Raw genomic sequence first — 21852 nt, forward strand, 5'->3', positions numbered from 1 at the left:
TTACTATAAAAATTCCATTATTTCCAATTCATCTACCACCTTTTAAAAACAGTCATTTAGGGTGCCAATAAAAAAAGAATCTCACAGCACCCAAAAAAATAGATCACAAAAGCGAAATTCTTCATCACATGTTATGCTGAAAGTACTTTAAATACCTCAAAGTACCTCAAAATGCTAAAGTTGATACATTAGGGGGCAGATTTATTATGCAGTGTAAAAAAAACTGTTGCCGGAACTTACAAAGGTCTAAAGCAACGGTAACAGTGATAAATCTGGCTTTCGCATGGCGTAGAATAAAACATACTTTGATAAATTTGCGATTAGTTTTATACAGCTTTTTACTTTTTATATTTCATTTTACACGGCATAATAAATAGGCCCCCTACATGTACAGGGAACTGAATCCTGCTGAACAGGACTATTATCCACCAGTAATATATTTAGCCTCAGTTTGGCAGTGGGATTCAGAATTACCAGTTAAAATCATCTAATGATGAGGGATTTCAATGAAATTTGCATTGACTGTTATCTTGTATCTTATAGGGTGACTCCGGGAGCCCTTTGGTTTGTAAAAGTGCCAGTGGACGTTGGTTCCAAGCAGGTTTGGTGAGCTGGGGGGCTGGCTGTGGCATCCCCAGGTACTTTGGGGTGTTTAGTCGTATAACAAGACTCGTACAGTGGATTGAATCTATCACATTATAAATTGAGCACTTTCTACATAATCAAATTAGTGAACAACAAATTTGTGGAACATCTAAGGAAGCACTATTTATGTAGCTATGAAGAACATGCTAATAACTGGAGTCAAACACAAGGTCTTCAGTTAAATGTTTTTTTTCTTTTTAGTAAAGATTGACCAAATGTCCACATTTGAGTTAGAAGCTACTTTTGTTTTCACTCTTCTTAGACAAATCCGTTGTTCATTTGTATCCTTCCTGCCATTTTCACCGCTGAGGAGTTAAGAAACTGAAGATAACCTATAAGGGATAATAAGCTGGCAAGAAGAGCTCCTATTTGTTGAGATCTCCAAATCAATAGATCTTTTTCTGTTTTAATCAACCAATGGCTGATCCGAATTAGGCTCAATTTATCTGTTGTTCTTGGACTAACAATGGGATTATATAAGGAGAGTCCTACAGTCCCATAAGGAGATGGACTGCATGTTTGGCATTATGAGGTCCTCCTCAATGAGATCTTCCAGCCTTTTGAATCTGAGAGAGCCTTACACAGAGAACAGTTTACAGTATATACCATATACAGATGTTCATAACCAATATCAGCCTTTGCATGGAAGCTACATTTCACACATATTTATTAGATACTACAAATATCTGACAAGGGACATCTTACATTAGGGGTCTTTTGTAAACACTGGGAAAATTTGCACCTGGGCAGTAATCCATTGTAACCAATTAGATGATTGCTTTCAATGTCCAACCTGCAGCTGGGACTGTTTGCTATAGGTGCTGCCCAGGTGCTTATTTGTCCAGTGTCTATAAATGAGTGTCCTATTATTATATAAAACCCATATACTACTTGCACCTTAAGATAAAAGTAGCAGCTGCTAATTTTCCTATGTAGCATAAGCCTAGAAGTCAGTGGGCCTCAACTATTTGGTCAAAGTTATATTGGTGCCCTGTTTGCAGAACTCAAACACCCATCCTCCACTCATCCTGAAACAGAAATATCCCCAACAACAGGCTAATTGAGCTGCTGCAGGTGGCTGAAATATAAAGCCATCTACAATTATAGACTGTATTGTACAGTATATTAGACTGTAGACATATTGGTATAAATATATATTAAAGAACTATATTTTCTTTAAGGGAGATGTTGTCATATAAAATATCAGGTTTCTTGCACTACAAAGGCAGGGTTTACACTTTTAACATAAATTGTACAATGATGGGTAGAAATAAATATTAAGGCAAAAATGGGTTGTAATGTTTTTATTTTCTACATCAATTCCCAAGTGATGATGAGCCACGGATGAAATGCAAGTTAATAGAAATGGGATCCTGGGAAGAGAGGGAGAGTAAGAAAATAAAGTGCTGGAGGAATTTACAGAAGCCGTTTAGAAGTCTAAGAAAGGAATTATAATGGATACAAAGGGTAGGGATGTTTTTTATAATGTAGGTAGGATGGTCATATGAACAGAACAGAAAGTGGTGGATCAGTCTTGGATGGACACTCACAGAAGTTATTCTCTACTGTTCCCCTCTCTTTCATCCTCCTGGAAGAGAACAGACTCTGGGCGCAGCACTGGATCACCCTCTTCTTCTGTACTACAGTTCTGCTAGGCAAGGGAAACAGATGGTGATGTACAGATATATCACGGTGTATATGTGAAGAGAGTATAGAATGGTTCTAACTGCACCAGCCAAGAAACTGATGGGTCACATTTTAACCTGAGCACTAAAGGAATGTAAAAAATACAGATTCTTTTTTTTTCAAGTCCATTATTATTACAGTTGAAAGTGGTGTGTGCTCACCTTGGTTAAAACTCATTTTACTGACGAGACATTTTTAATACTGCATTTCAGTTTCCAGAAAAATAAAATGGGATTAAAATAGGATAATTAAAGAGAATTGTGACAAAGGGTAGGGTGGACACAGGTAAGTAACTACATAGCAGAAACAGCAGGCAGCTATGCTGAGTAGTATTTGAAGGAATGAGAGAAGGGATGTTTTTATTAGCAAATTACACCATTTCTTGGGGACAATTAATAACTGTATAATCTAGATTACTGCTATTATTTTCCCATTGACGAAGAAAAGATATAAAAAAGACATAAGTCCTGTGTGTGCGAGCTTCCACTGAGCCTATATATATATATCTATATATATATCTATAACAAACAAGGGAAAGTTGTGCTCACCACTATTTTTAAAACCATTAGGCGGGGGTGCAATGAGGGTGTGACCACAAAATACATATAGACAAATACAAGATTCCTCTGCACTCAACCCATTATCAATATATTTAAGACTGAGACATTTTGTGCATACTGCTACTAAAAAATGCCTTACCCTTTAAACAACACAGGGATTGTTTGTCCATATATTGGAATATATTTAAACTGGCCAACTACGTCAAAGTCATCCCATATCTGGCCAGTCCTATGCTCAATTTTATCTGATTCATTAAGAATTCTATTGCTTCATTATACATTTTACAAAGGGACTAAGTTTTACCTGCAACTTAACTTTCTGCTTTCAAAGTAAAACTCCCAAACTTGGCTGCCCTTTTATTAGACACCAGTGGGATCACCTGACTATAGCTGGGAGGGGTGGGAGCTACAACATGGAGCTGGTCACTGCTCCTATATAACTATAACAAACAAGGGAAAGTTGTGCTCACCACTAATTTTTAAAACCATTAGGTGGGGGTGCAATGAGGGTGTGACCACAAAATACATATAGACAAATACAAGAGTCCTCTGCACTCAACCCATTATCAATATATTTAAGACAGCGACATTTTGTGCATACTGCTACTGAAAAATGCCTTACCCTTTAAACAAAACAGGGATTGTTTGTCCATATATTGCAATATATTTAAGCTGGGCAACTGCATCAAAGTCATCCCATATCTGGCCAGTCCTACGCTTAATTTTCATCTGATTCATTAATGAGAGCTTGTCCCTCTGTGCTGTAACAGTATGGAGACCCCACATTCACCAGCTGCAGAGATAAAGAACCACAATATTTTCTTAATATACCCCCTATGTATTGTTCTCAAAAAAGTATTTTTGGGTTGTCATTCCCTTTAAGGACTTGAGAATTTTTTCAGTTATCACTTTCCAGTGGGAAGTGCCCTTGTCCCTACATAGGTTCAATTTTGCCATACATACTGGTCTCACTGGTTGTACTTGGTTTAACCTGCTCAAATTTCCAGCTGTCAGACATAGAGGAGACCATCTGCGCCAGCTCAGCCTCCTGACACTGCAGGACCCGGTACACATGTTTCTGCTGGAGCTGAGAGAAAACCAGACATGGGAAGAGATAATGGATACAGTGGATGGGGTTCCAGAACAATATATTTGCCAGACAAAATATGGCTGCAATAAAACTAGATTAGGGATAAATAGATAAAAGTGTGACATATCCTTTTATCCTTTTAGGGAATGTCAGAATCTCAGTCAGATAGAAAAGGTTTCAGATAGAAAAGAAGGAGGCCCAGTGAGTAACAATTAATACACATACATACTCAAGCACAAAACCTGCCATGACTTTTTGAGTAACATTCAATTTTATTGGCGGTATCTCTTGAATAAAACATGCATTCAGTAGTACCACTAAAGCTTTGTCTAATAAAGTGAGCAAGGTCAGCAGGACACTGGGAAATAAACCCATGGGCCCTCGGCTCCTGTTGGCCCTGACGCGCTATTGGCACTGCCCCCCGCCTGCCCTCCCTCCTGGCCACTGGTCCCGAGCAGGAAAAACATTTAGGTGCATGGGGCTGGAGTTGGGTTGCGGCTGGGGCGGGAATGAGGTGTCTAACATCTCTTCGATGCTGGGATGGGGGGCCCAGGGAGGGGGTGGCCCCAAAGCAGCAACCCCAGTGGGCCTCGAGCCCCCCAGTGCGACCCGGAAAGTGAGTTCCTATGAGATCAGTGGGGGCACAGGTTTATCAGGTTTATCTTCTGTCATTTCCTCTGCTTGGGAATTCAGGCCCCACTGGTTTTACTAGTGCCCCAATGAACCACGTGTCCAGATTTTATCTTTTATAATACAATTTATAATACAATTTATTATTTATGTTTGCACCCTTAAGAATAAATTAACTATATTAGCTTTCATTGATTCATTTGCAAGTGTTTGTTAAGTTTTTAATTTTTATTTTGCAATTTTTTTTAAAGAAAAAAAACCAATATAACCCAAAGTACAGAAAGGAAAAATGAGTTGTCTTACATTTCAGTATGTAAAGTACATTCGCACATGTCAGAGTACAAAACATGTTTCATGGTTAACAAATGAGAACAGAGTATGCAGGTTATACTAGACCAATCAAAGTGCTACTGTGTCCGGCAAGTCTAACAAAGGACCACAAATTGCCAGGAATTTATTAGGGGAGCCCCTAGCCAAATATACTGTCTTCTGCAGCGGGAATAATTCACTTATAGATTTCTTCCATCAATTTACTATGGACCTCCTGGTGACTTTCCAGGTCAGCAGTATAGTATTTTTTTGCATAGCACAGCATTTGCAGGTAGCACAGTCTCTGATAAGACTTAAGAGTAAGGGGTTTGTAAGGGGTCTCGATGGAGAAAATATATAAGTGAAATACTACCGCTGCAGAAGGCATTCACTTCAGGATCAGAACCATGTACATAGTAAGCCTTGTGCAGAGATCACTCCATCTATGGTATTTTACCTGGCTGAATTGTGCTGCCACCATCTTCTCGCGGATAATTTGAATCAATGATGGAATATTATAAAACTCTTCTCAGTAACCTGCAGCAATCAAGCAGTAGATGGCGCTATCCCATTTAATAACCCTTAGAAGATGAAAGCAAATGTCTGGTTGCTATGAGATACAAACTTGCTCCCACTTTAAGCAGACATAGAAGGTGTGTGAAGGTTCCACTTTAAAGTAACACTGCCTTCTATAAACTAATGGTAACCAAACTATTCCCTGCCTGACTCTTTGGAGAACAGTAAGATGACTGGCTGCAGGCACTGGGTATTAGATTTTATAGAAAAACAAAAATTTGTTTGGTATTTTTTTGTTGTTTTTCTCCTGAAGCTGGTTATGGGCTGGGGGCACCTGCACTCTAGAAAATGGAATATTTCCATTATGTTAAACTGCCAGACATTTGCTTTAACCTGTATGAACTTCATGGGGCAGATTTACGAAGGAGCGAAGTGGCTAACGCTAGTGACAACTTCCTAGTGTAAGCATCGCAGGGACATCACCAATTTACTAACAGGCGCAGGCTCCAATTTGCTAGCGAAACAGACTTCGTACTCTATCGCCAGGTGACCTCTTGCTCTGGCGAACAGACGTTACTCTGCAAATTCACTGAACGTTACTTTTCACCTTCACCCAGGCCCGGACTGGCAATCTGTGGGTTCTGGCAAATGCCAGATGGGCTGCTATAAAGTCCCATAGAAAGTCAGTATTTAGTGGGCTGGTGGGGGTTGATTGGGCCTCTGTGTACCTAAAATGCCAGGGCCAATTTTAATCCTCAGTCCGGACCTGCCTTCACCACCTCAGACCAGGCAAAATGCTATAAAGCAGCTAGACCTTCCTCAATCTTCTGTCACTTACATCATATCCAGTGAGCCGAAAATGCATCAAAGTTCAAATAATGCTGGCGACTTTTCCTTTTTTGAAGTGGAATTGCCTGCAAAAGTCCGAACAAACTTTTTTTGGCTGACAAACTTTTTTTTGGTAACAGGTTTTCTCCAGACATTTCATAACATATTCATTTTACAGTGGTCTCATGTGTAGGGCATTACTACTTTTTTTTTACTATTATTTGGCTTTTAATGCACATACTTGAAGGGGTTGTTCACCTTTAAATTAACTTTTTGCATGATGTAAAGAGTCATATTCTGAGTCAATTTTCAATTGGTGTATTGAAGGCGGAATAATGGAATAAACATGTTCAGCTAGACCTTTGATGTATTGTCCCGACTGTTTGCCTCCATCTCTCTAAGCAACTGAACACTTACTTTTCTGTTTTCTGATGGCTAAAGAAGGTTACACAACCTTTAAGGTGTGAACCAATAGTGTTTTTATATGTCAATATTTTTATATGCAAAGCGGCTATATGTAACACAGAGGACTATGACTAAAGCACAAAGTGTATACAGGTATGAGATCCATTATGCGGAAACCTGTTATCCAGAATTAAAGGAAGTCAGTCTCCCATAGGCTCCATTACTAACCAAATAATTCAGATTTTTAAAATTGATTTTTCTCTCTCTGCAATAATAAAAGAGTACCTTGTACTTGATCTCAACTAAGATAATGAATCCTTATTAGAGGCAAAACAATGCTGCTGGGTTTATATAATTATTAAATAATTCTGAGTAGACTATGAGGCCCATTTATTAAACCTTGATGTTTTTCTGGTTGCAGTTTTTAGGGGGAAAACTGAAATTTTTAGAGATTTATCATACCACAAAGCTGATAAAAAAAACCGAATCTGAAAATATGCCATCTCAAACCAGTCATGGTCATTTAGAAGTTAATGGAAATGTCAATGAAGTTGTTTCTTGACATTGTGATCTGTGCTGGAAAAAAGTTGAGGGTTTTCATGTGATAATCCGAAAAAGCCCAGTTTTCGCAGAGAAAATCTGATCAAGTTGAGTTTTCATTGCATCAGTTGTACAATACAAATCGACGCTCTATTTTGTTGCGACGTTTTGATGCTCTAATTTTTTTGAGAAAAACATTTTTGCTAAATGAGTTTGGTTAAAAAAAACTCATAAAAATCTGAGATTAATTTGAGTTTTAGTAAATAAGCCCCTTAATGTATGGAGATCCAAATTACAAAAAGATCCCTTATGCGGAAAACCTCAGATCCGCAGCATTCTGGACATTATCCATACCTGTAGTATCAGAGAACGTCCAACAGACCTACAAAATGCGTTTGTCATATGCAAATATATATATTAGGTTATATCAGTCGTCTTGAGATATATTTTGCACAGCCCCGTGTTAACAATGTGACTTCCATATGCAAAATTGCACAGATAAGACGTTCTGGTGATACTGAGTTGTCTTCCAGCTGTTTTAACTACAACTCCCAGCATTCCCTAGAACCTGAAAACTGCTGTGCAATTCTGGGATCTGTAGTTCCCAGAAACCATCATTTGCCGCCTATACAAAATGTACTTGTGTGAATACTTCCTGATCATTAATCTGAAGATTTTCAGCTAGTACAGTGGGGGGGTCATTTATAAACACTGGGCGAATTTGAGCCTGGGCAGCAACCCATGGCAACCAATCCGATAAGTGTTTTCAGTGTTCAATCTGCAGCAGGCTGACAAAAGCTATTCACTGATTGGTTGCCATAGGTTACTGCCTAGATGCAAATGTACCCAGTGTTTATAAATGAGCCCCGCTGTGGCTTTCCAGTACCATGGAGGAGAATTAGACGACTCAAAGCTGGAGTTGGGACTTAACGTCAAGAATAGCAAGCAAAGGCATAGGGGCAAATTCACTAAGATTCGTAGTTGCGCCAGGCGTAACTTCGCTGCACTTCGCCAGGCGTAGTTTCGCCAGCGCTTCGCAAATTCACTAAAATCCGATGTTGCGCTCAGGGGTAGCGTAAGGTTGCGAAGTTGCGCTAGCGTTGATTCGCTAAGTAAAGCGAAGTTACACTAGCGAAGGCTAATTTGCATACGGCGCAAAATTCAGATTTCAATGGAGGAATACGTATCAGCACTACAAATGGCTAGAAAAGCTTCAAAACATCAAATAAAATTTTTATTTTGCCCTACACATGTGCCCACTGTCTAGGTAAGTTGCCATGAGTCAGGAAATGTAGGGGGGAAGGAGGGGAGCCCCAAAAAAATTTGCGATCTTTTTCAGCCTATCACCCATATTGTAGAAAACACGCCAGCGTTTTTTGGGACTTAGAAAAATTTTTGACTTTTTTTGAAACAATCCCTATCTACTCTATTGCACTTCGCCAGGTCTGAGGTGGCGAAGGAAGTCTAGCGTAAAAGGTAGCGTTCAGTACACTGCGCACGTGAATTTGCGTAGTTACGTCGCTAGCGAAACTTCGCCAGGCGTAAGGGTGCGAAGTAACACTAGCGAAACTACGCCAGCGTTCGTTAGTGAATTTGCGCAGTAACGAAAATGACAAACGCTAGCGAAGTAACGCTAGCATTCGGCGCTTAGTGAATTTGCCGCATAGAGAGACAGGCAATGAAAAGAAAGTAGGTATAATGTAACGCATTAATGCAGACAGATGGAGGCACTATAGGCAGAAAGAAGGGAGGCTAGGGCACTCTATACCAGTTAATAACTACCCAACTCTACGCCAGTGAAACATGCCTAATTGTGAAGCAAGCACAAAGTAGATTTCATGAACGTTATCCATCTTTACAAGTCGTTCCAGACACGGACGCTAATGTTCCTCGGTCTGCTCCTTTTATTGCCTGTATGACACATTTCTAGCCTTTAGGAAAGGCAAAAGTTCATTAGCTTTCTGCCATGCTTTTGATCAGAAGTATAATCATCGGAGAAAAACAGCAAAAATAAAAGGACGTGCTACAGTTAGTTGTAAAGCTTTCTTTTTAATGTGTTCGTTAAAAAAAAAAAAAAACAGTATTTGCTTACAGAGAATAATGATAATGTTGATTGCAATGTCCTTTAAAAGTGCCGGCTTCCCACAACTTCATACAAAATTAACCAACTTACTGTGTTTTGTGCAGCAGAAATTGTTTAGAATTCAACTTTAGCAGAACCCCCCACCCCACCGTTGACTTCAAATACAGTCTCCCTCGTGAATAATTTGATATTGAAAAAAGAAAAACATTGGTTTGGCCGTTTTATGGTTTAAACAGTTCTGAGGCAGAACCAGAATGCTAACCGTTAGCTAAAGAGTGTTTCATTTCAGAACCTGAACACCATTCTTTAAATAAAATTACCGGTGACTATCCCAAATAGGAAATAAACACATCTAATAATACTTTTCCTCCCAATAATTAGTTTCTAAAGTCCTACACAAAGAAAAAACGGTATGAAACGAATGAGAACTACTCCCGAAATCGAATCAGTTAAAGGGGACCTGTCATTCGAAAACATTATTCCAAATCCTATTTTATCATGTTAGTCAAGCAAAATGGACATTAATTATACAGGTATAGGATCCCTTATCCAGAAACCCGATATCCAGAAAGCTCCGAATTATGGAACAGCTGTCTCCCATAGACTCCATTTTATCCAAATAATCCAAATTTTTAAAAATGATTTCCTTTTTCTCTGTAATTATAAAACAGTACATTGTACTTGATCCAAACTAAGATATAATTAATCCATATTGGAAGCAAAGCCAACCTATTGGGTTTATTTAATGTTTAAATTAATTTCTAGTAGACTTAAGGCATGAAGACCCAATTATGGAGCATTCTGGATAACAGGTCCCATACCTGTACTATATAATTTATTTGAATTTTGTTTCCTTCAGTCTGGGAATTCATAATTATAGCAAGCATGCAGGAGCCATTTTGTGGACACTGTTATTAAGGCAAGCCTTGTATCATCTCAGAATCTTGTTTGTGCACCAGAATGGGGGACCTGATGTCCATTCCCAAGAACTGGCTACACAATTAAATGGTAAAGAGAACGGGGGCATGTGAGGAGGGCAGTGACATCTAGAAAGTGCTGAATGGAAAGTGAAAGTAATTGGCTGCCCCGCCTCTATACCTAAGGCAATATTTGATTGACAGCTGAGATTTCTAAATGAGTTTACAACAGCTATGAATGCTTTAATAACAAAAGAATTTGGATTTCATGTTTAGTGAAAAGGACTTTTATTGTACAGCTTTTTATGTCTGGGTGAGAGGTCCGCTTTAAATAATTTTCATTGTTTCCATATGAGCAACACATGACCGCAGTCCTCACTAAAGCAACAATAACAGAGAACTATTGTTGCATTCAAAAAAGATTGCAGATCCTTTACTCTACAACCAAAACCTTGTACTTTACTATCACCCCCACTCGAGAATCCATTTATACTAATTATGAATGACACCTCTCGACAAGACCCAGAAAAATAAGGCACTGACTAGATTGGCATGGCTTGGCCAGGCAACTTTTTGATCATAACAGTTAGCCAGATACAGAAGTTGAACTAACAGTGAGTGTGAACTTAATAAACAGTATATTTGCTTTGCAGGTAACCTGGTACAGCCAAGTCATAGAGTCAATATCATAGTTGGGAATGCAATTCTGATTCTGAATTCCCATGACCTCACAAGGTCTTCCCTCTACCTTCTGAGATGACATCCTCAGGCTTAGCACGCATGTACCACTGAACCCATGAGCCATCATAGATGGAAACGTCTTCTTTGCCACAAAGGAAGGCCGCCAGGGCAACGTGGCAAGCAGTGACACCGGAACCACAAGTAGCCACCATTGGCTTGGAGAGATCAACACCCTTTTCATGGAACAAACGACGGATCTCATCGGGAGACTTTTCATATCCTTCCGCTGTCAAAAAGCTGGGAAACGGGACATTCATTGCGCCAGATATATGGCCAGGTTCAATACCTATGGAACACAAAAAGCGATTAAAGGAGAAGGAAAGTTACAGAAGCAGTTTATTGCCAATAGATTAGCCACAATAGTGCAAGCTATAACACTATATTTATTTTGCAGAATGCTTTACCTTAGTAAACAACTCTAGAAATTCTCTCTGTTTCTTTAGTATAGCAGCTGCCATATTAGCTTGGTGTGAAATCACTTCCTGCCTGAGTCTCTTCCTGCACACTCCTAGCTCTAGGCTCAGATTACAACAGGAAGGAGGAGAGGAGCAAACTGAGCATGCTCAAGCCCTAGCCCTGTGGAGGTTTATGCTGAAAACTGGAAGTTTGATACAGAAGCCCATGTATATACAATAGAAGGAAAGAAATGCCGTTTCTTTTGACAGAGCACTCAGAGCAGCATTACTTTAAGGCTTTACTGATGTTTTTACTTACATAGATTTATTCTTTCTTTTTCAAAAAATAAGACAGAATTGAGAGAGAGATCAAAGCAGTAGGTCAAAAACCATAAGGAAGTAGCTCACATTTTATACCTGCTTGGTTTGACATTCTGAAGTTGAACATTCTGAACATAAAGGATAAGGAAAGCGGTCAGGCACTGGTGATTACAATCATTGAATTTGCTACGCAGACTGGTGCAACGGCAACATGGGGCTATTTTCGGCCACGTCCCAATGGCTTATTAGTCTGTCCAGGAATGTGCACATTATTCATGTCAAGGACTGTGCGCAAATGCAATATAGTTAAAACTGGAAATTGTTCTATATTGCTTATGCATGTGGTCCCAAATTGTGAAAAGGGCCATTGGTGATTGTAGTACAGGTGTGGGATCTGTTATCCAGAAAGTTTGGGATCTGGGGTTTTGTGGATAAGGGATCCTTCTGTAATTTGGATCTCCATACCTTAAGTCTACTACAAAAGCATGTAAATATTAAATAAACCCAAAAGGCTGGGTTTGCTTCCAATAAGAATTGTCTGAGTTTGGATTACAAGCTACTATTTTATGATTACAAAGAAAAAAATTGATTATTTGGATAAAATGGAGTCTATAAGAGATGGCTTCACCGTAATCCAGAGCTTTCTGGATAACATGTTTCCAGATAATGGATCCCATACCTGTATACCCCGAGCCAGTGCTTTTTTCAGTAAATAGGATTACTGGCCAAGGTACCAAGGTCAGCAATTACAATAATAATTCTGTTTGAGTGTGTGTGTGGGGGAAGAGTTTGACCAATAGGTGGTCTGCAGGCCTGGATTTTTGGCAAGGCCTAGGGTGACAGAATTTCAGGGGCAGCATTACGCCCAGCCGCATTCAGGTTGGTTCTGTGCACTGGAGTCACCACGCCAGTCTCCAGTGCTGTGCCAGACCCAACTGTTAAAGATGCGCACATACGAGCACCCACAGGAATGGGAAGGGGGTGCAATGACCAGAGCCACCCTAGGGGGGGTCCGTTTAGTAAATCTAGGCCTGGGGGTCTGACCAATAGACACCAACCAATGATTTATATGTTACTTGTCCTTTATTATAGGATACAGACAGAAAGCAAAGGATAATAGCACTGGAACACTAAAGGTAATACTATGCTTTCTATACTTTGCTCTTTACTCCCACATATCCTGCACAACCAGGGCTTATCACAATGCAGTTGCAAGCTAGGTAAAAAAGCGGATTATTTTGTTGCTTCTCCTGGTGATAAAAAGGGTCAAAGATTAAACTACATCTGAGGTTTCATTGCAGGTAACAAGAGAGCAGAGATCGCATGTGACGTAGTTTTAGCAGCAGTTGGTATTTTATGCTTCTTGCCAATTAGAGGCAGCCATGTACTTCCTGTCGATGCTCCAGAATCTTATCTGATCACTGTCTCCATGGGAATTTCTGTGCAGCTACAAAGGGAAGAATAGTGTCCCTACAAGAGATATCGATGTAACCAGTAATACCTTCATTAAGTACAGCAGGGACACTATATCTTTTTACACCACTGTGCTCAGAAAATGTTCAAGCTTTTTTTGAAATGCAAATATTTATACAATTACTGGCGGATTCAATAAGTCGGGCAAGAAGAGGATGTAAAATCAATAAGCTAAAAAAACAGGCACTGAAATGTAGAGCATTGTGCTACCTAAGGGTTAGTTCTGGAGATTCTGTCACCTGGCAACTAATCGCCTCGTCTTCTGAGCGACAATCTCCCCGAACTGTCTCAGCATGTTTTCCCATAGGCTATAATGAAAAGTCGCCTGCCTAAAGCACACGCAGCGATGCGTTTTCCATAGTCGTCTGAAGTTGCCTCACTTCGGGCAGGAGTTCGAGGAGAAGACGAGGCGATTAGTCGCCAGGCGACAAAATCTCCCTGAATCTTCTCGTGTGAAATAACCCTAAAAGGACAAGGAAATGTAAATTCACTGGGGGGGGGGGGGGAATTGGAATATGTTAGCCCCTCTCCAGTAAATTCAATCTCAAGTTTTCATTGAATTCAATCAAGCTTCAGAATCATTCTAACACCACTTTTGAGAAAGTGGCTGGATAGCCACGAAACACGTTAAGCTATGGTTCCTTCACATGCGAGTTTTTGTCCTTTTTAATGGAATAATAATGGAACAAAAAATTAGGGATTTTTAAAGCGACTATCAAGTTTATTTTTCTCCCTCCATGGTGCACTGTAATCACTTTTACAGGTTCTGGACTATTGAGCTGTACCGGGGTAGATTTTTATGTGTGGCACACGGAGTATGGAGTGGATCGGAGTGCTCCCAGGTAACTAATCTGGTGCTAATAACACCACAGTCTGTGCAGTAGTTGAGCATTTTATTCTATTGTGCAAGTTCAAAGCTACGCTAGGGACAACTGGAAACGACAGGCGAGGTGCTCGCTGCACTTTTTTTTCCTTGACACCACTAACTGATCTTTGATTCTTCAGCAGGCTGAAGTCCTGTTTTCATTCGTAATTAGCCTATGGAAGGATCGCGCACCCCCAGCCCAGTGTCACTGAAACACCCCAGAAGATCTGTGTCGGAAGGTCAGGTTCATGCAGGTCGCGGGTCTTTGAGGGGAACTATTGCGGGTGCAGCACATACTTGATACTGTCACGTTCCTATGATTTTTATAGGAAAGAGTCGTATCGCTTTAAGGGATTGATTCCTGAAAGTGAAAGATATCTGCAGGACACTGCCATAAACCTGCCTTTTTACCAGAGTGCCGTCCTTCTTTTTGGTTGTGTCTCACAAATGTCAAAACTACCAGAGTCAACTTGTCAAAGTGGGGTTGGTTCCTGCAGGCTGCAATCAGACTATCTAAGTAAACAATTTGGGCCTGGAAGTTGAATGGCTGTATCCATATCTAGCACTGTATATGCCCTCTTCTATCCAATTACCATGACACAATTGTGAGTGCTTACAATAAAATCTATCACTTTCCCCACACTCTTACCTTCTCGGGGCTCCGGCTCTAAGCCTCTGAATCTCCCTTCCACTCTGGCATCTACCATTTGAAATATCTTCTTCTCAATATTCTCCACCATGTCCTCATGTCCCACAACTAGAGAGGAGTTGAACTGTGTACGAAACTCTGCAGGCTGTGGTCGAGGCTCCTTTCCTGAGTTGATGGCATGTCCTTCTTTTAGCCAGGCTTTCAGACCTCCATCTAATACAGACACCTGGGGATGGCCGAAGATCCTAAACATCCACCAGACACGAGGGGCACTATAGGAGCCAAAGTCACTAGCATCGTAGACAACGATGTGGTTGTTATTGGAGATTCCTAGTCGTCCTGTATATTCAGAAAACTGGTCGGCAGTGGGAAGCATATGGTCGTATGGGGAAGTGCGGTCACTGCATGCATCAATGTCGAAGAAGTAGGAGCCAGGGATATGTCTCTCCTTGTACTCCCGCCATCCATCTCTTCCTGATTTGGGGAGGTGCCAGGAGGCATCCAAGACACGAAGAGTTCCTGAGAGGGCAGAGCCACTACGCAAGGTATCCCAGAGCCACCGTGGGGAGACAAGTGCACGGGGCAGCAGCTGGTGGGTCATACTGACGAATCTCTGGGGCGGGAAGATAAATAAAGGTGAGATGATGTAGGTAAGAGGGGTGCATGCACTATAATTACAAAGCCAATCTGAAGGTTTGTGGACCTCTATTATGACATTATTAAAGCATATTGGGCAAAGGAATCAAATGGACTTTAGAAAATGCAAACAGATCAATTCAGAATGCAATTTAATGCATAATTAGCATATGGTGTGTTTCTATGAAAGCTCGACAACAAGATTATCTCCAACTTAACAGGTCTTGCCATCTACTGAAAAACCATGTAAGTGCTAGTAAACCTGCAAAGGAGACAGAAAACAAAAAACCTGGAGCAGTTCATTACAACCAAATATTAAAACCAGACCCTATAGCACCAAGTGTTAGTATCGCAGGGCTCTGTACTAGGTCCCTTGCTTTTCAACTTGTTTATTAATGACCTGGAGGTGGGCATTGAAAGTACTGTTTCTATTTTTGGAAATTATACTAAATTGTGCAGAACTATAGGTTCCATGCAGGATGCTGCCACTTTGCAGAGTGATTTGTCTAAACTGGAAAACTGGGCAGCAAACTGGAAAATGAGGTTCAATGTTGATAAATGCAGGTTATGCACTTTGGCAAAAATAATATAAATGCAAGTTATACAATAAATGTGTGTATGGATGCTGGATTTCATTTGGAGGGGTTGAACTTGATGGACTTTGTCTTTTTTCAACCTGATTTAACTATGTAACTATGTACATAACTAACTATGTAAGTAGCGGACTAGTTGCAGCCTTTAGCATGCACAGCTGTGTATCACTTACATGAGCCAGGTTTGCATATATTATATGTACTATATAACAGCAGCTGGGAAGACTGCGGAGAATAAAAGATATACTATCAATTGTTGAACAAGTCTAGCATTTATTCATATTGATAATGTGCTGCTGAATTCTTTTGTGTATCTACAATTATGTCTCTCTCTTATGGCTGGAGACCTAAAAGCTAGCACCTATCATCACAGGTGCCTTTTTTTTTTACCTGTATGGGTAAGAGAACGCTTTTTTTGATTTGTGGAGAATAAGTGGGGCTGTGTTTACGGAGGATGAAAAAGCCAGTACAGGTATTTAAAGGGGTGGTTCAACTTTTAGTATGTTATAGAATGGCTCATTCTAAAGCAAATTTTCAATTGGCATTCATTTTTTTTTTTTATCATTTTGAAAATATTTATCTTCTTCTTCTGACTCTTTCTAGCTTTCAAGTGGGGGTCACTGACCCCAACTAAAAAAAAAAATGCTACAAATGTATTGTTATTGCTACTTTTTGTTACTCATCTTCACATTCCAGGCTCTTGTTCAAATCAATGCACGGTTGCTAAGTTAATTCGGACCCTATCAACCAGATTGCTGAAATTGCAAACTGGGGAGCTGCTGAATAAAATGCAAAATAATGCAAAAACCCCAAATAATAATAAAAAGGTGAACAACCCCTTTGAGTGAAAAATGGAAGGGGCTGAGAGAGAGATCTCTGCTAATAGCAATATGACCAAACACTGGTATCTGCGAGATTTGGCCCAGCACACAGGCAGCTGAATCAGACAAAGATTGGTTCAGCTAAGGATGTTTCCAAACAAGTGGATCTACTGTCAATGTATGGCCAGTTTCGTTTTACCTCCTGTATTCACACTGGATGCTGATCACTGCGTCTGACTGGCTGACTGTACTGCTCATAAGGTGCAACCAGCCAATCACTTGTGTAAGTGGGACTGTATAGTGTCCAATCCCTGTTACTGTAATACACTGTGCGACGTGCAGTATATGAAACAATGATAATGAGTAAGGAATGTGCCCACAATTGCTCTCCCATGGCTCAGTGGAGCACTGAGGGGGGTGTGTCTCTGACAGCCAATCACAGTGCTCCTGTTGGGCCATCTCTGTACAAATTCCAGGCACACACAGACACATATACAGGATATAGATGTAACTAAAGGTTAGATTTAATTCAAAACACTTGCTCTTGCTCCATGGGGCTGCAGTGAGATGCCTTAGACAGCCATTATTTATTGGGGCGGCTGTTTGGGCCTCTGTGTACTTGAAATGCCAGGGCCTATTTTGAATCCCAGCCCAGGCCTGGCTTTCACTAACTGTTTAGTTATTCAAAGGTAAGTGCCGTGCCTGTGACACCCATGGAGCGGTGATGGGTGGATCTCTATGCACCTAGGCTGTCAGGCTAATTACAAAAAATTGTACCCTAACCTTTAGTTTGTAATTTGTAGGGCCCTCTAATCCTATTGTACTCTGTAACCCTTGTTTGTTATCCTCCATTTATTCCGTTGGGTAAAGCACTGCGTATCTTGTCGGTGCTATATAATAGGGATGCACCAAATCCAGGATTCGGTTCGGGATTCGGCCAGGATTCTGCCTTTTTCAGCTGGATTTGGCCGAATCCTTCTGCCAGGCTGAACCGAATACTAATTTGCATATGCAAATTAGGGGCAGGCAGGAAATCACGTGACTTTTTGTCACAAAACAAGGAAGTAAAGTGTTTACCCCTTACCATCCCTAATTTGCATATGCAAATTAGGATTCGGTTAGGTATTCGGTCGAATCTTTCGCAAAGGATTCGGGGGTTTGGCCGAATCCAAAATAGTGGATTCGGTGCATGTCTACTATATAAATCAATGATGATGATGTTCCACTGACCTACAGTTCTCGCTTACCTTGGAAGCGAGTTACAGCATCAGCGCCAGCAGGCCCGGACTGGCAATCTGTGGGTTATGGCAAATGCCAGAGGGGCTGCTATAAGGTGCCATAGAAAGTCAGTCTTTAATGGTCTGGTGGGGATTGCCTCTGTGTACCTGAAATGCCAGGGCCAGGTCTGGACTGAGATTCAAAATAGGCTCTGGCATTTTAGGTACACAGAGGCCCAAACAGACCACAGAGCAGCCCAAACAGCCCCCACCAGTCCAATATATAATGACTGTCTATGGCAACTTACAGCAGCCTCTCTGGCATTTGCCCAGTCTGGGCCTGGCCAAGGCCTATCTTGATTCTCAGTCCAGACCTGCGTGCCAGACCTCTCTGTACAGGACGGGTGCAGCTTCTTTCCCCTGGCTCTCAATGCAATTCTAACATGCCCAGGGTACAGAGAGAGCAATATCCAGAGTGGCTACATCTGCATATTCAATTTACCCTTTGGCCTATTGGAATCTCAGTTCTGAGCAGATCTGCTGAGTTGAAAACTTGGTTATAAAGTTTTCAGCAAGACAGACAGACAGCAAACTAATATAGTTCCAGTGGTTTCAAACAGGGAATGGAATGAAAGGGGCTTGAGAAGGGAACTCCCGGGATCTTGCTGCATTTCTGCCTCCATTTATTTTCTTCTCTAAGGCCACTGGTTTTAATGATCCCAAGGAAATTCCCAAAAAGTAGCCGTTCTTCTGCCAAAATAGTCAGGGTTTGCTTACAATAAGGATCAATTATATCTTAGTCGGGATCAAGTACAAGGCACTGTTTAATTATTACAGAGAAAAAATAAATCATTTTTAAAAATTTGTATTATTTGGATATAATGGAGTTTCTGGGAGAGGGCCGTAATGCGGAGCTTTCTGGATAACACATCCCATACCAGTATAGGGACCACAATTCATATACAATTTCAATACATATTAGTAAAACAAGTCAACCGGTAGACGTTTGGAGGCCTGAAAAATAATTTGCTGTGGGGCCCAGTGATATCTAGTTACGCCAGTGCACCCTGCCAATATTAGCAGCTACTAGAAATTCAGTATGGGGAGAGTGCAGGCACTACTAAGTGCAGGGGTGTGCGCTTACTACAAGTGGCATAGCATTCCCTTGCACACAAGGTACAACTTGATGGTCCCTTGCTTACAAGATCAACAGGCAATAACAGGCAATAACAGGCATGGCTGCAGGGAGGTGTGTCACAGCAGATTGCCAGGGACTATGATCCATGCCAGAGGGGTGCACAGGCCCCCGTATTAAAAGCTCACTGTCATACCCATTTCTAACATACGAATTATGCTGTTCTGCAACTGTTTTTGGACAAGTTCCCCTCCCTTCGGCTGACACAGCATGCTGGGACTTGTAGTACTAAAGCAACAAGCAGAAGAAAACACACATCAGGCAGTGCAGTCAGACACACAGAGACAAGAGACTGCAGGACGCAGCAGAAGCAAAGGGCACGTCCCACTCACCTGGCTGCAACTTCGGCCGGCTGGATAGAGTACAAGCTAGAATGGAAGGTGGCTTTTAGAAGGTCGTGATGTCACTGCCATGTGACCACAAAGAGGGCGGGATTCCGTGAAATCACATAGGGGCGTGTCTAGCTGAGTCTATAGCCCCATGTGACAGAAGAACTGAGGGATAGAGAGGGCGAATGTGCCATGGTGTATAGCTGGGCTGGCACCGGGGGAAATGGCAGAAATGTGTAGCTCAGCTTAAGAGCTTGTAAGGGGAAAATGGGAGAGGGAATTGTGCAGGGGGGCCGCGAATAGAATTGTACTTGAGGAGATATAGTTAACAATGTAGTGGCAGGTGGGGGTTGGTAATATCTTACACTGGGGCTGGAGAGGCACCATGTTACTTACAGAACTCTTGGTGGATTTCAGTTGAGATGAAAAGTGATTCTGGGGAGCACAATGTCATGTACAAGAAAACAGGGAGGAAGTCATATATATATATATATATATAGATCTATATATCTATCTCTATATATATATATATTATGTCAGTACAGTGAACGCACTCCTCCCGGATTTAATTCTGTTGATGGTGGTGCGTTGGTCAAAGTTTAATGTTACAATCCAGTAAATGGACCCGCACTCGTTCATAATAGTGAAATAAATGTGCTTTTATTCACAGGTTCATTTCCAAAGTTTCGGTCCTCTCTGGGACCTTTTTCAAGGACTCCTTGAAATATATATATATATATATATATATATATATATATATATATATATATATATATATATATATATATATAGTGAATAACGTACCCCCTCTTGTAAATTGTATTCGAAGTTACCGAGGAGTTTCAGTGTTTTTATACAGGTCATGGAACTCCGAGGTGACTTCTAATATCCACATATTTTACATGGAGTACTTTATTTATTATAATACACAAGTTTCAGTGAGTCATGTGACAAATGACATCACTACTCACCGTTTATAACTGATTCACTACTCACCGTTTATATAGTGAATAAAGTACCCCCTCTTGTAAAATATAAGCTTTTGTGTATTATAAGGATATCATTTACAAGATATTCATGGCTTTTGTGTTTTATATCTATATATTTATTAATGATGCACCGAATCGGCAGAACCCCTGAATCCTTTACAAAAGATTCGGCCGAATACCGAACCTAATTTTCATATACAAATTAGGGGTGGGAAGGGGAAGACATTATTTAATTCTTTGTTTTGTGACAAAAAGTCACTTGGTTTTCTTCACTGCCCCTAATTTGCATATGCAGATTCGGATTTGGTTCGGCCGGCAGAAGGTTGAATCCGAATCCTGCTGAAAAAGGCAGAATCCTGGCTGAATCCCGAACCAAATCCTGGATTCGGTGGATCCCTAATATATATGAAGGAGGGTGACTGATTTGTACAGACACACTGGGGGAGCACATTGGGATATGTACAGGGATTTTGAGGATTCACATTGCGGGATACTGGGGGAGCACATTGTGGTATTTACAGAGACACTGGGGGAGCACATTGAAGTGCACAGGAATACTTGGGGAACACTGAAATGCACAGGGATTCTGAGGGTGATCAGTGCTATTTACAGGGATATTGGGGGAGCACATTGTGAAATGCACAGGGATACTGGAGTAATAATGAAAGGCACAAGAGAAACTTGGGAACACACTGAAATGAACGAAGATACTGGAGGAACACATTGTGAAGTGCACAGGGATTCTGAGGGTGCACGGTGCTATATACAGGGATACTTGTGGAACTCAGTGAAATGCACAAGGGAAACTGGGGAACACACTGAAATGAACAGGGATTCTAGAGAGTGCACAGTGCAGTGATACTGTATGTACAGGGATGCAGGAACTTCAGTTCTTTCAATCTTTGACTAGATTTCTTTCCCATTGACTTACAAAGCATGCTGGGAAATGTAGTTCAACATATGTAGTCAACCACATACACAGACTGCACTAGGCCCAACTTTAGGGCTTTTTCCCACTCACCTAGCCACACTGCTGACATTGTCCTGAACCCTGCCCTGCATTCACGCCTCAGCCTGAGGACATTGCTGCCTTTTTGCACGTCCTCAACAGGCAGGTTTGTGGATCAAACCAACTTGGTGGAAGAAAGGGGTTTACTGGCACAACACCTGCTGTTGACGCCATTGATTTCTGAAAGATGACAATCAGGTAGATATATTAAGAATCATGACCTAATCGTGCTTGGTTAAATGCCAGTACAGTGATAGGAAATAACCAACCCCACCCTGTAAGCAGAAGGCAGTGGTATGATCTTGTGTGCTGTGACTAGAACAATAATAAAGTGGAAGGCATGCACAGTAATGGTAGCAGCCTTGGCAGCGCTTTTTCAGGGACATATTTTCCTAAACAAGTTCAGGCTG

General features: G+C 41.0%; 2 protein-coding genes across 4 annotated transcripts in view; one reads left to right on the forward strand and one right to left on the reverse strand.

Annotated features, from left to right (window-relative positions):
• Window positions 1–1500, forward strand: part of tmprss6.L (transmembrane serine protease 6 L homeolog) — a 46071-nt gene extending 44571 nt beyond the window's left edge. For both annotated transcript variants that reach the window (XM_041590739.1, XM_041590740.1), the window contains one exon: window positions 544–1500. In XM_041590739.1, coding sequence (XP_041446673.1) covers window positions 544–702 — 159 coding nt within the window. In that variant the 3' untranslated portion in view covers window positions 703–1500. The remainder of the gene's footprint in view (window positions 1–543) is intronic.
• A 7738-nt stretch (window positions 1501–9238) lies between these two features.
• On the reverse strand, window positions 9239–19597 carry mpst.L (mercaptopyruvate sulfurtransferase L homeolog). 2 transcript variants are annotated; one of them, XM_018256773.2, is made up of 3 exons: window positions 19448–19597; window positions 14654–15266; window positions 9239–11236 (listed from the first exon to the last, which is right to left on the reverse strand). In XM_018256773.2, exons 2-3 carry the CDS (start codon window positions 15252–15254, stop codon window positions 10938–10940), a joined length of 900 nt encoding a protein of 299 aa, XP_018112262.1. In that variant the 5' UTR covers window positions 15255–15266; window positions 19448–19597; the 3' UTR covers window positions 9239–10937.
• Between the last annotated feature and the right edge of the window lie 2255 nt (window positions 19598–21852).

This window comes from Xenopus laevis, chromosome 4L (genome assembly GCF_017654675.1).
Source record: "Xenopus laevis strain J_2021 chromosome 4L, Xenopus_laevis_v10.1, whole genome shotgun sequence".
Lineage (NCBI taxonomy): Eukaryota > Metazoa > Chordata > Amphibia > Anura > Pipidae > Xenopus > Xenopus laevis.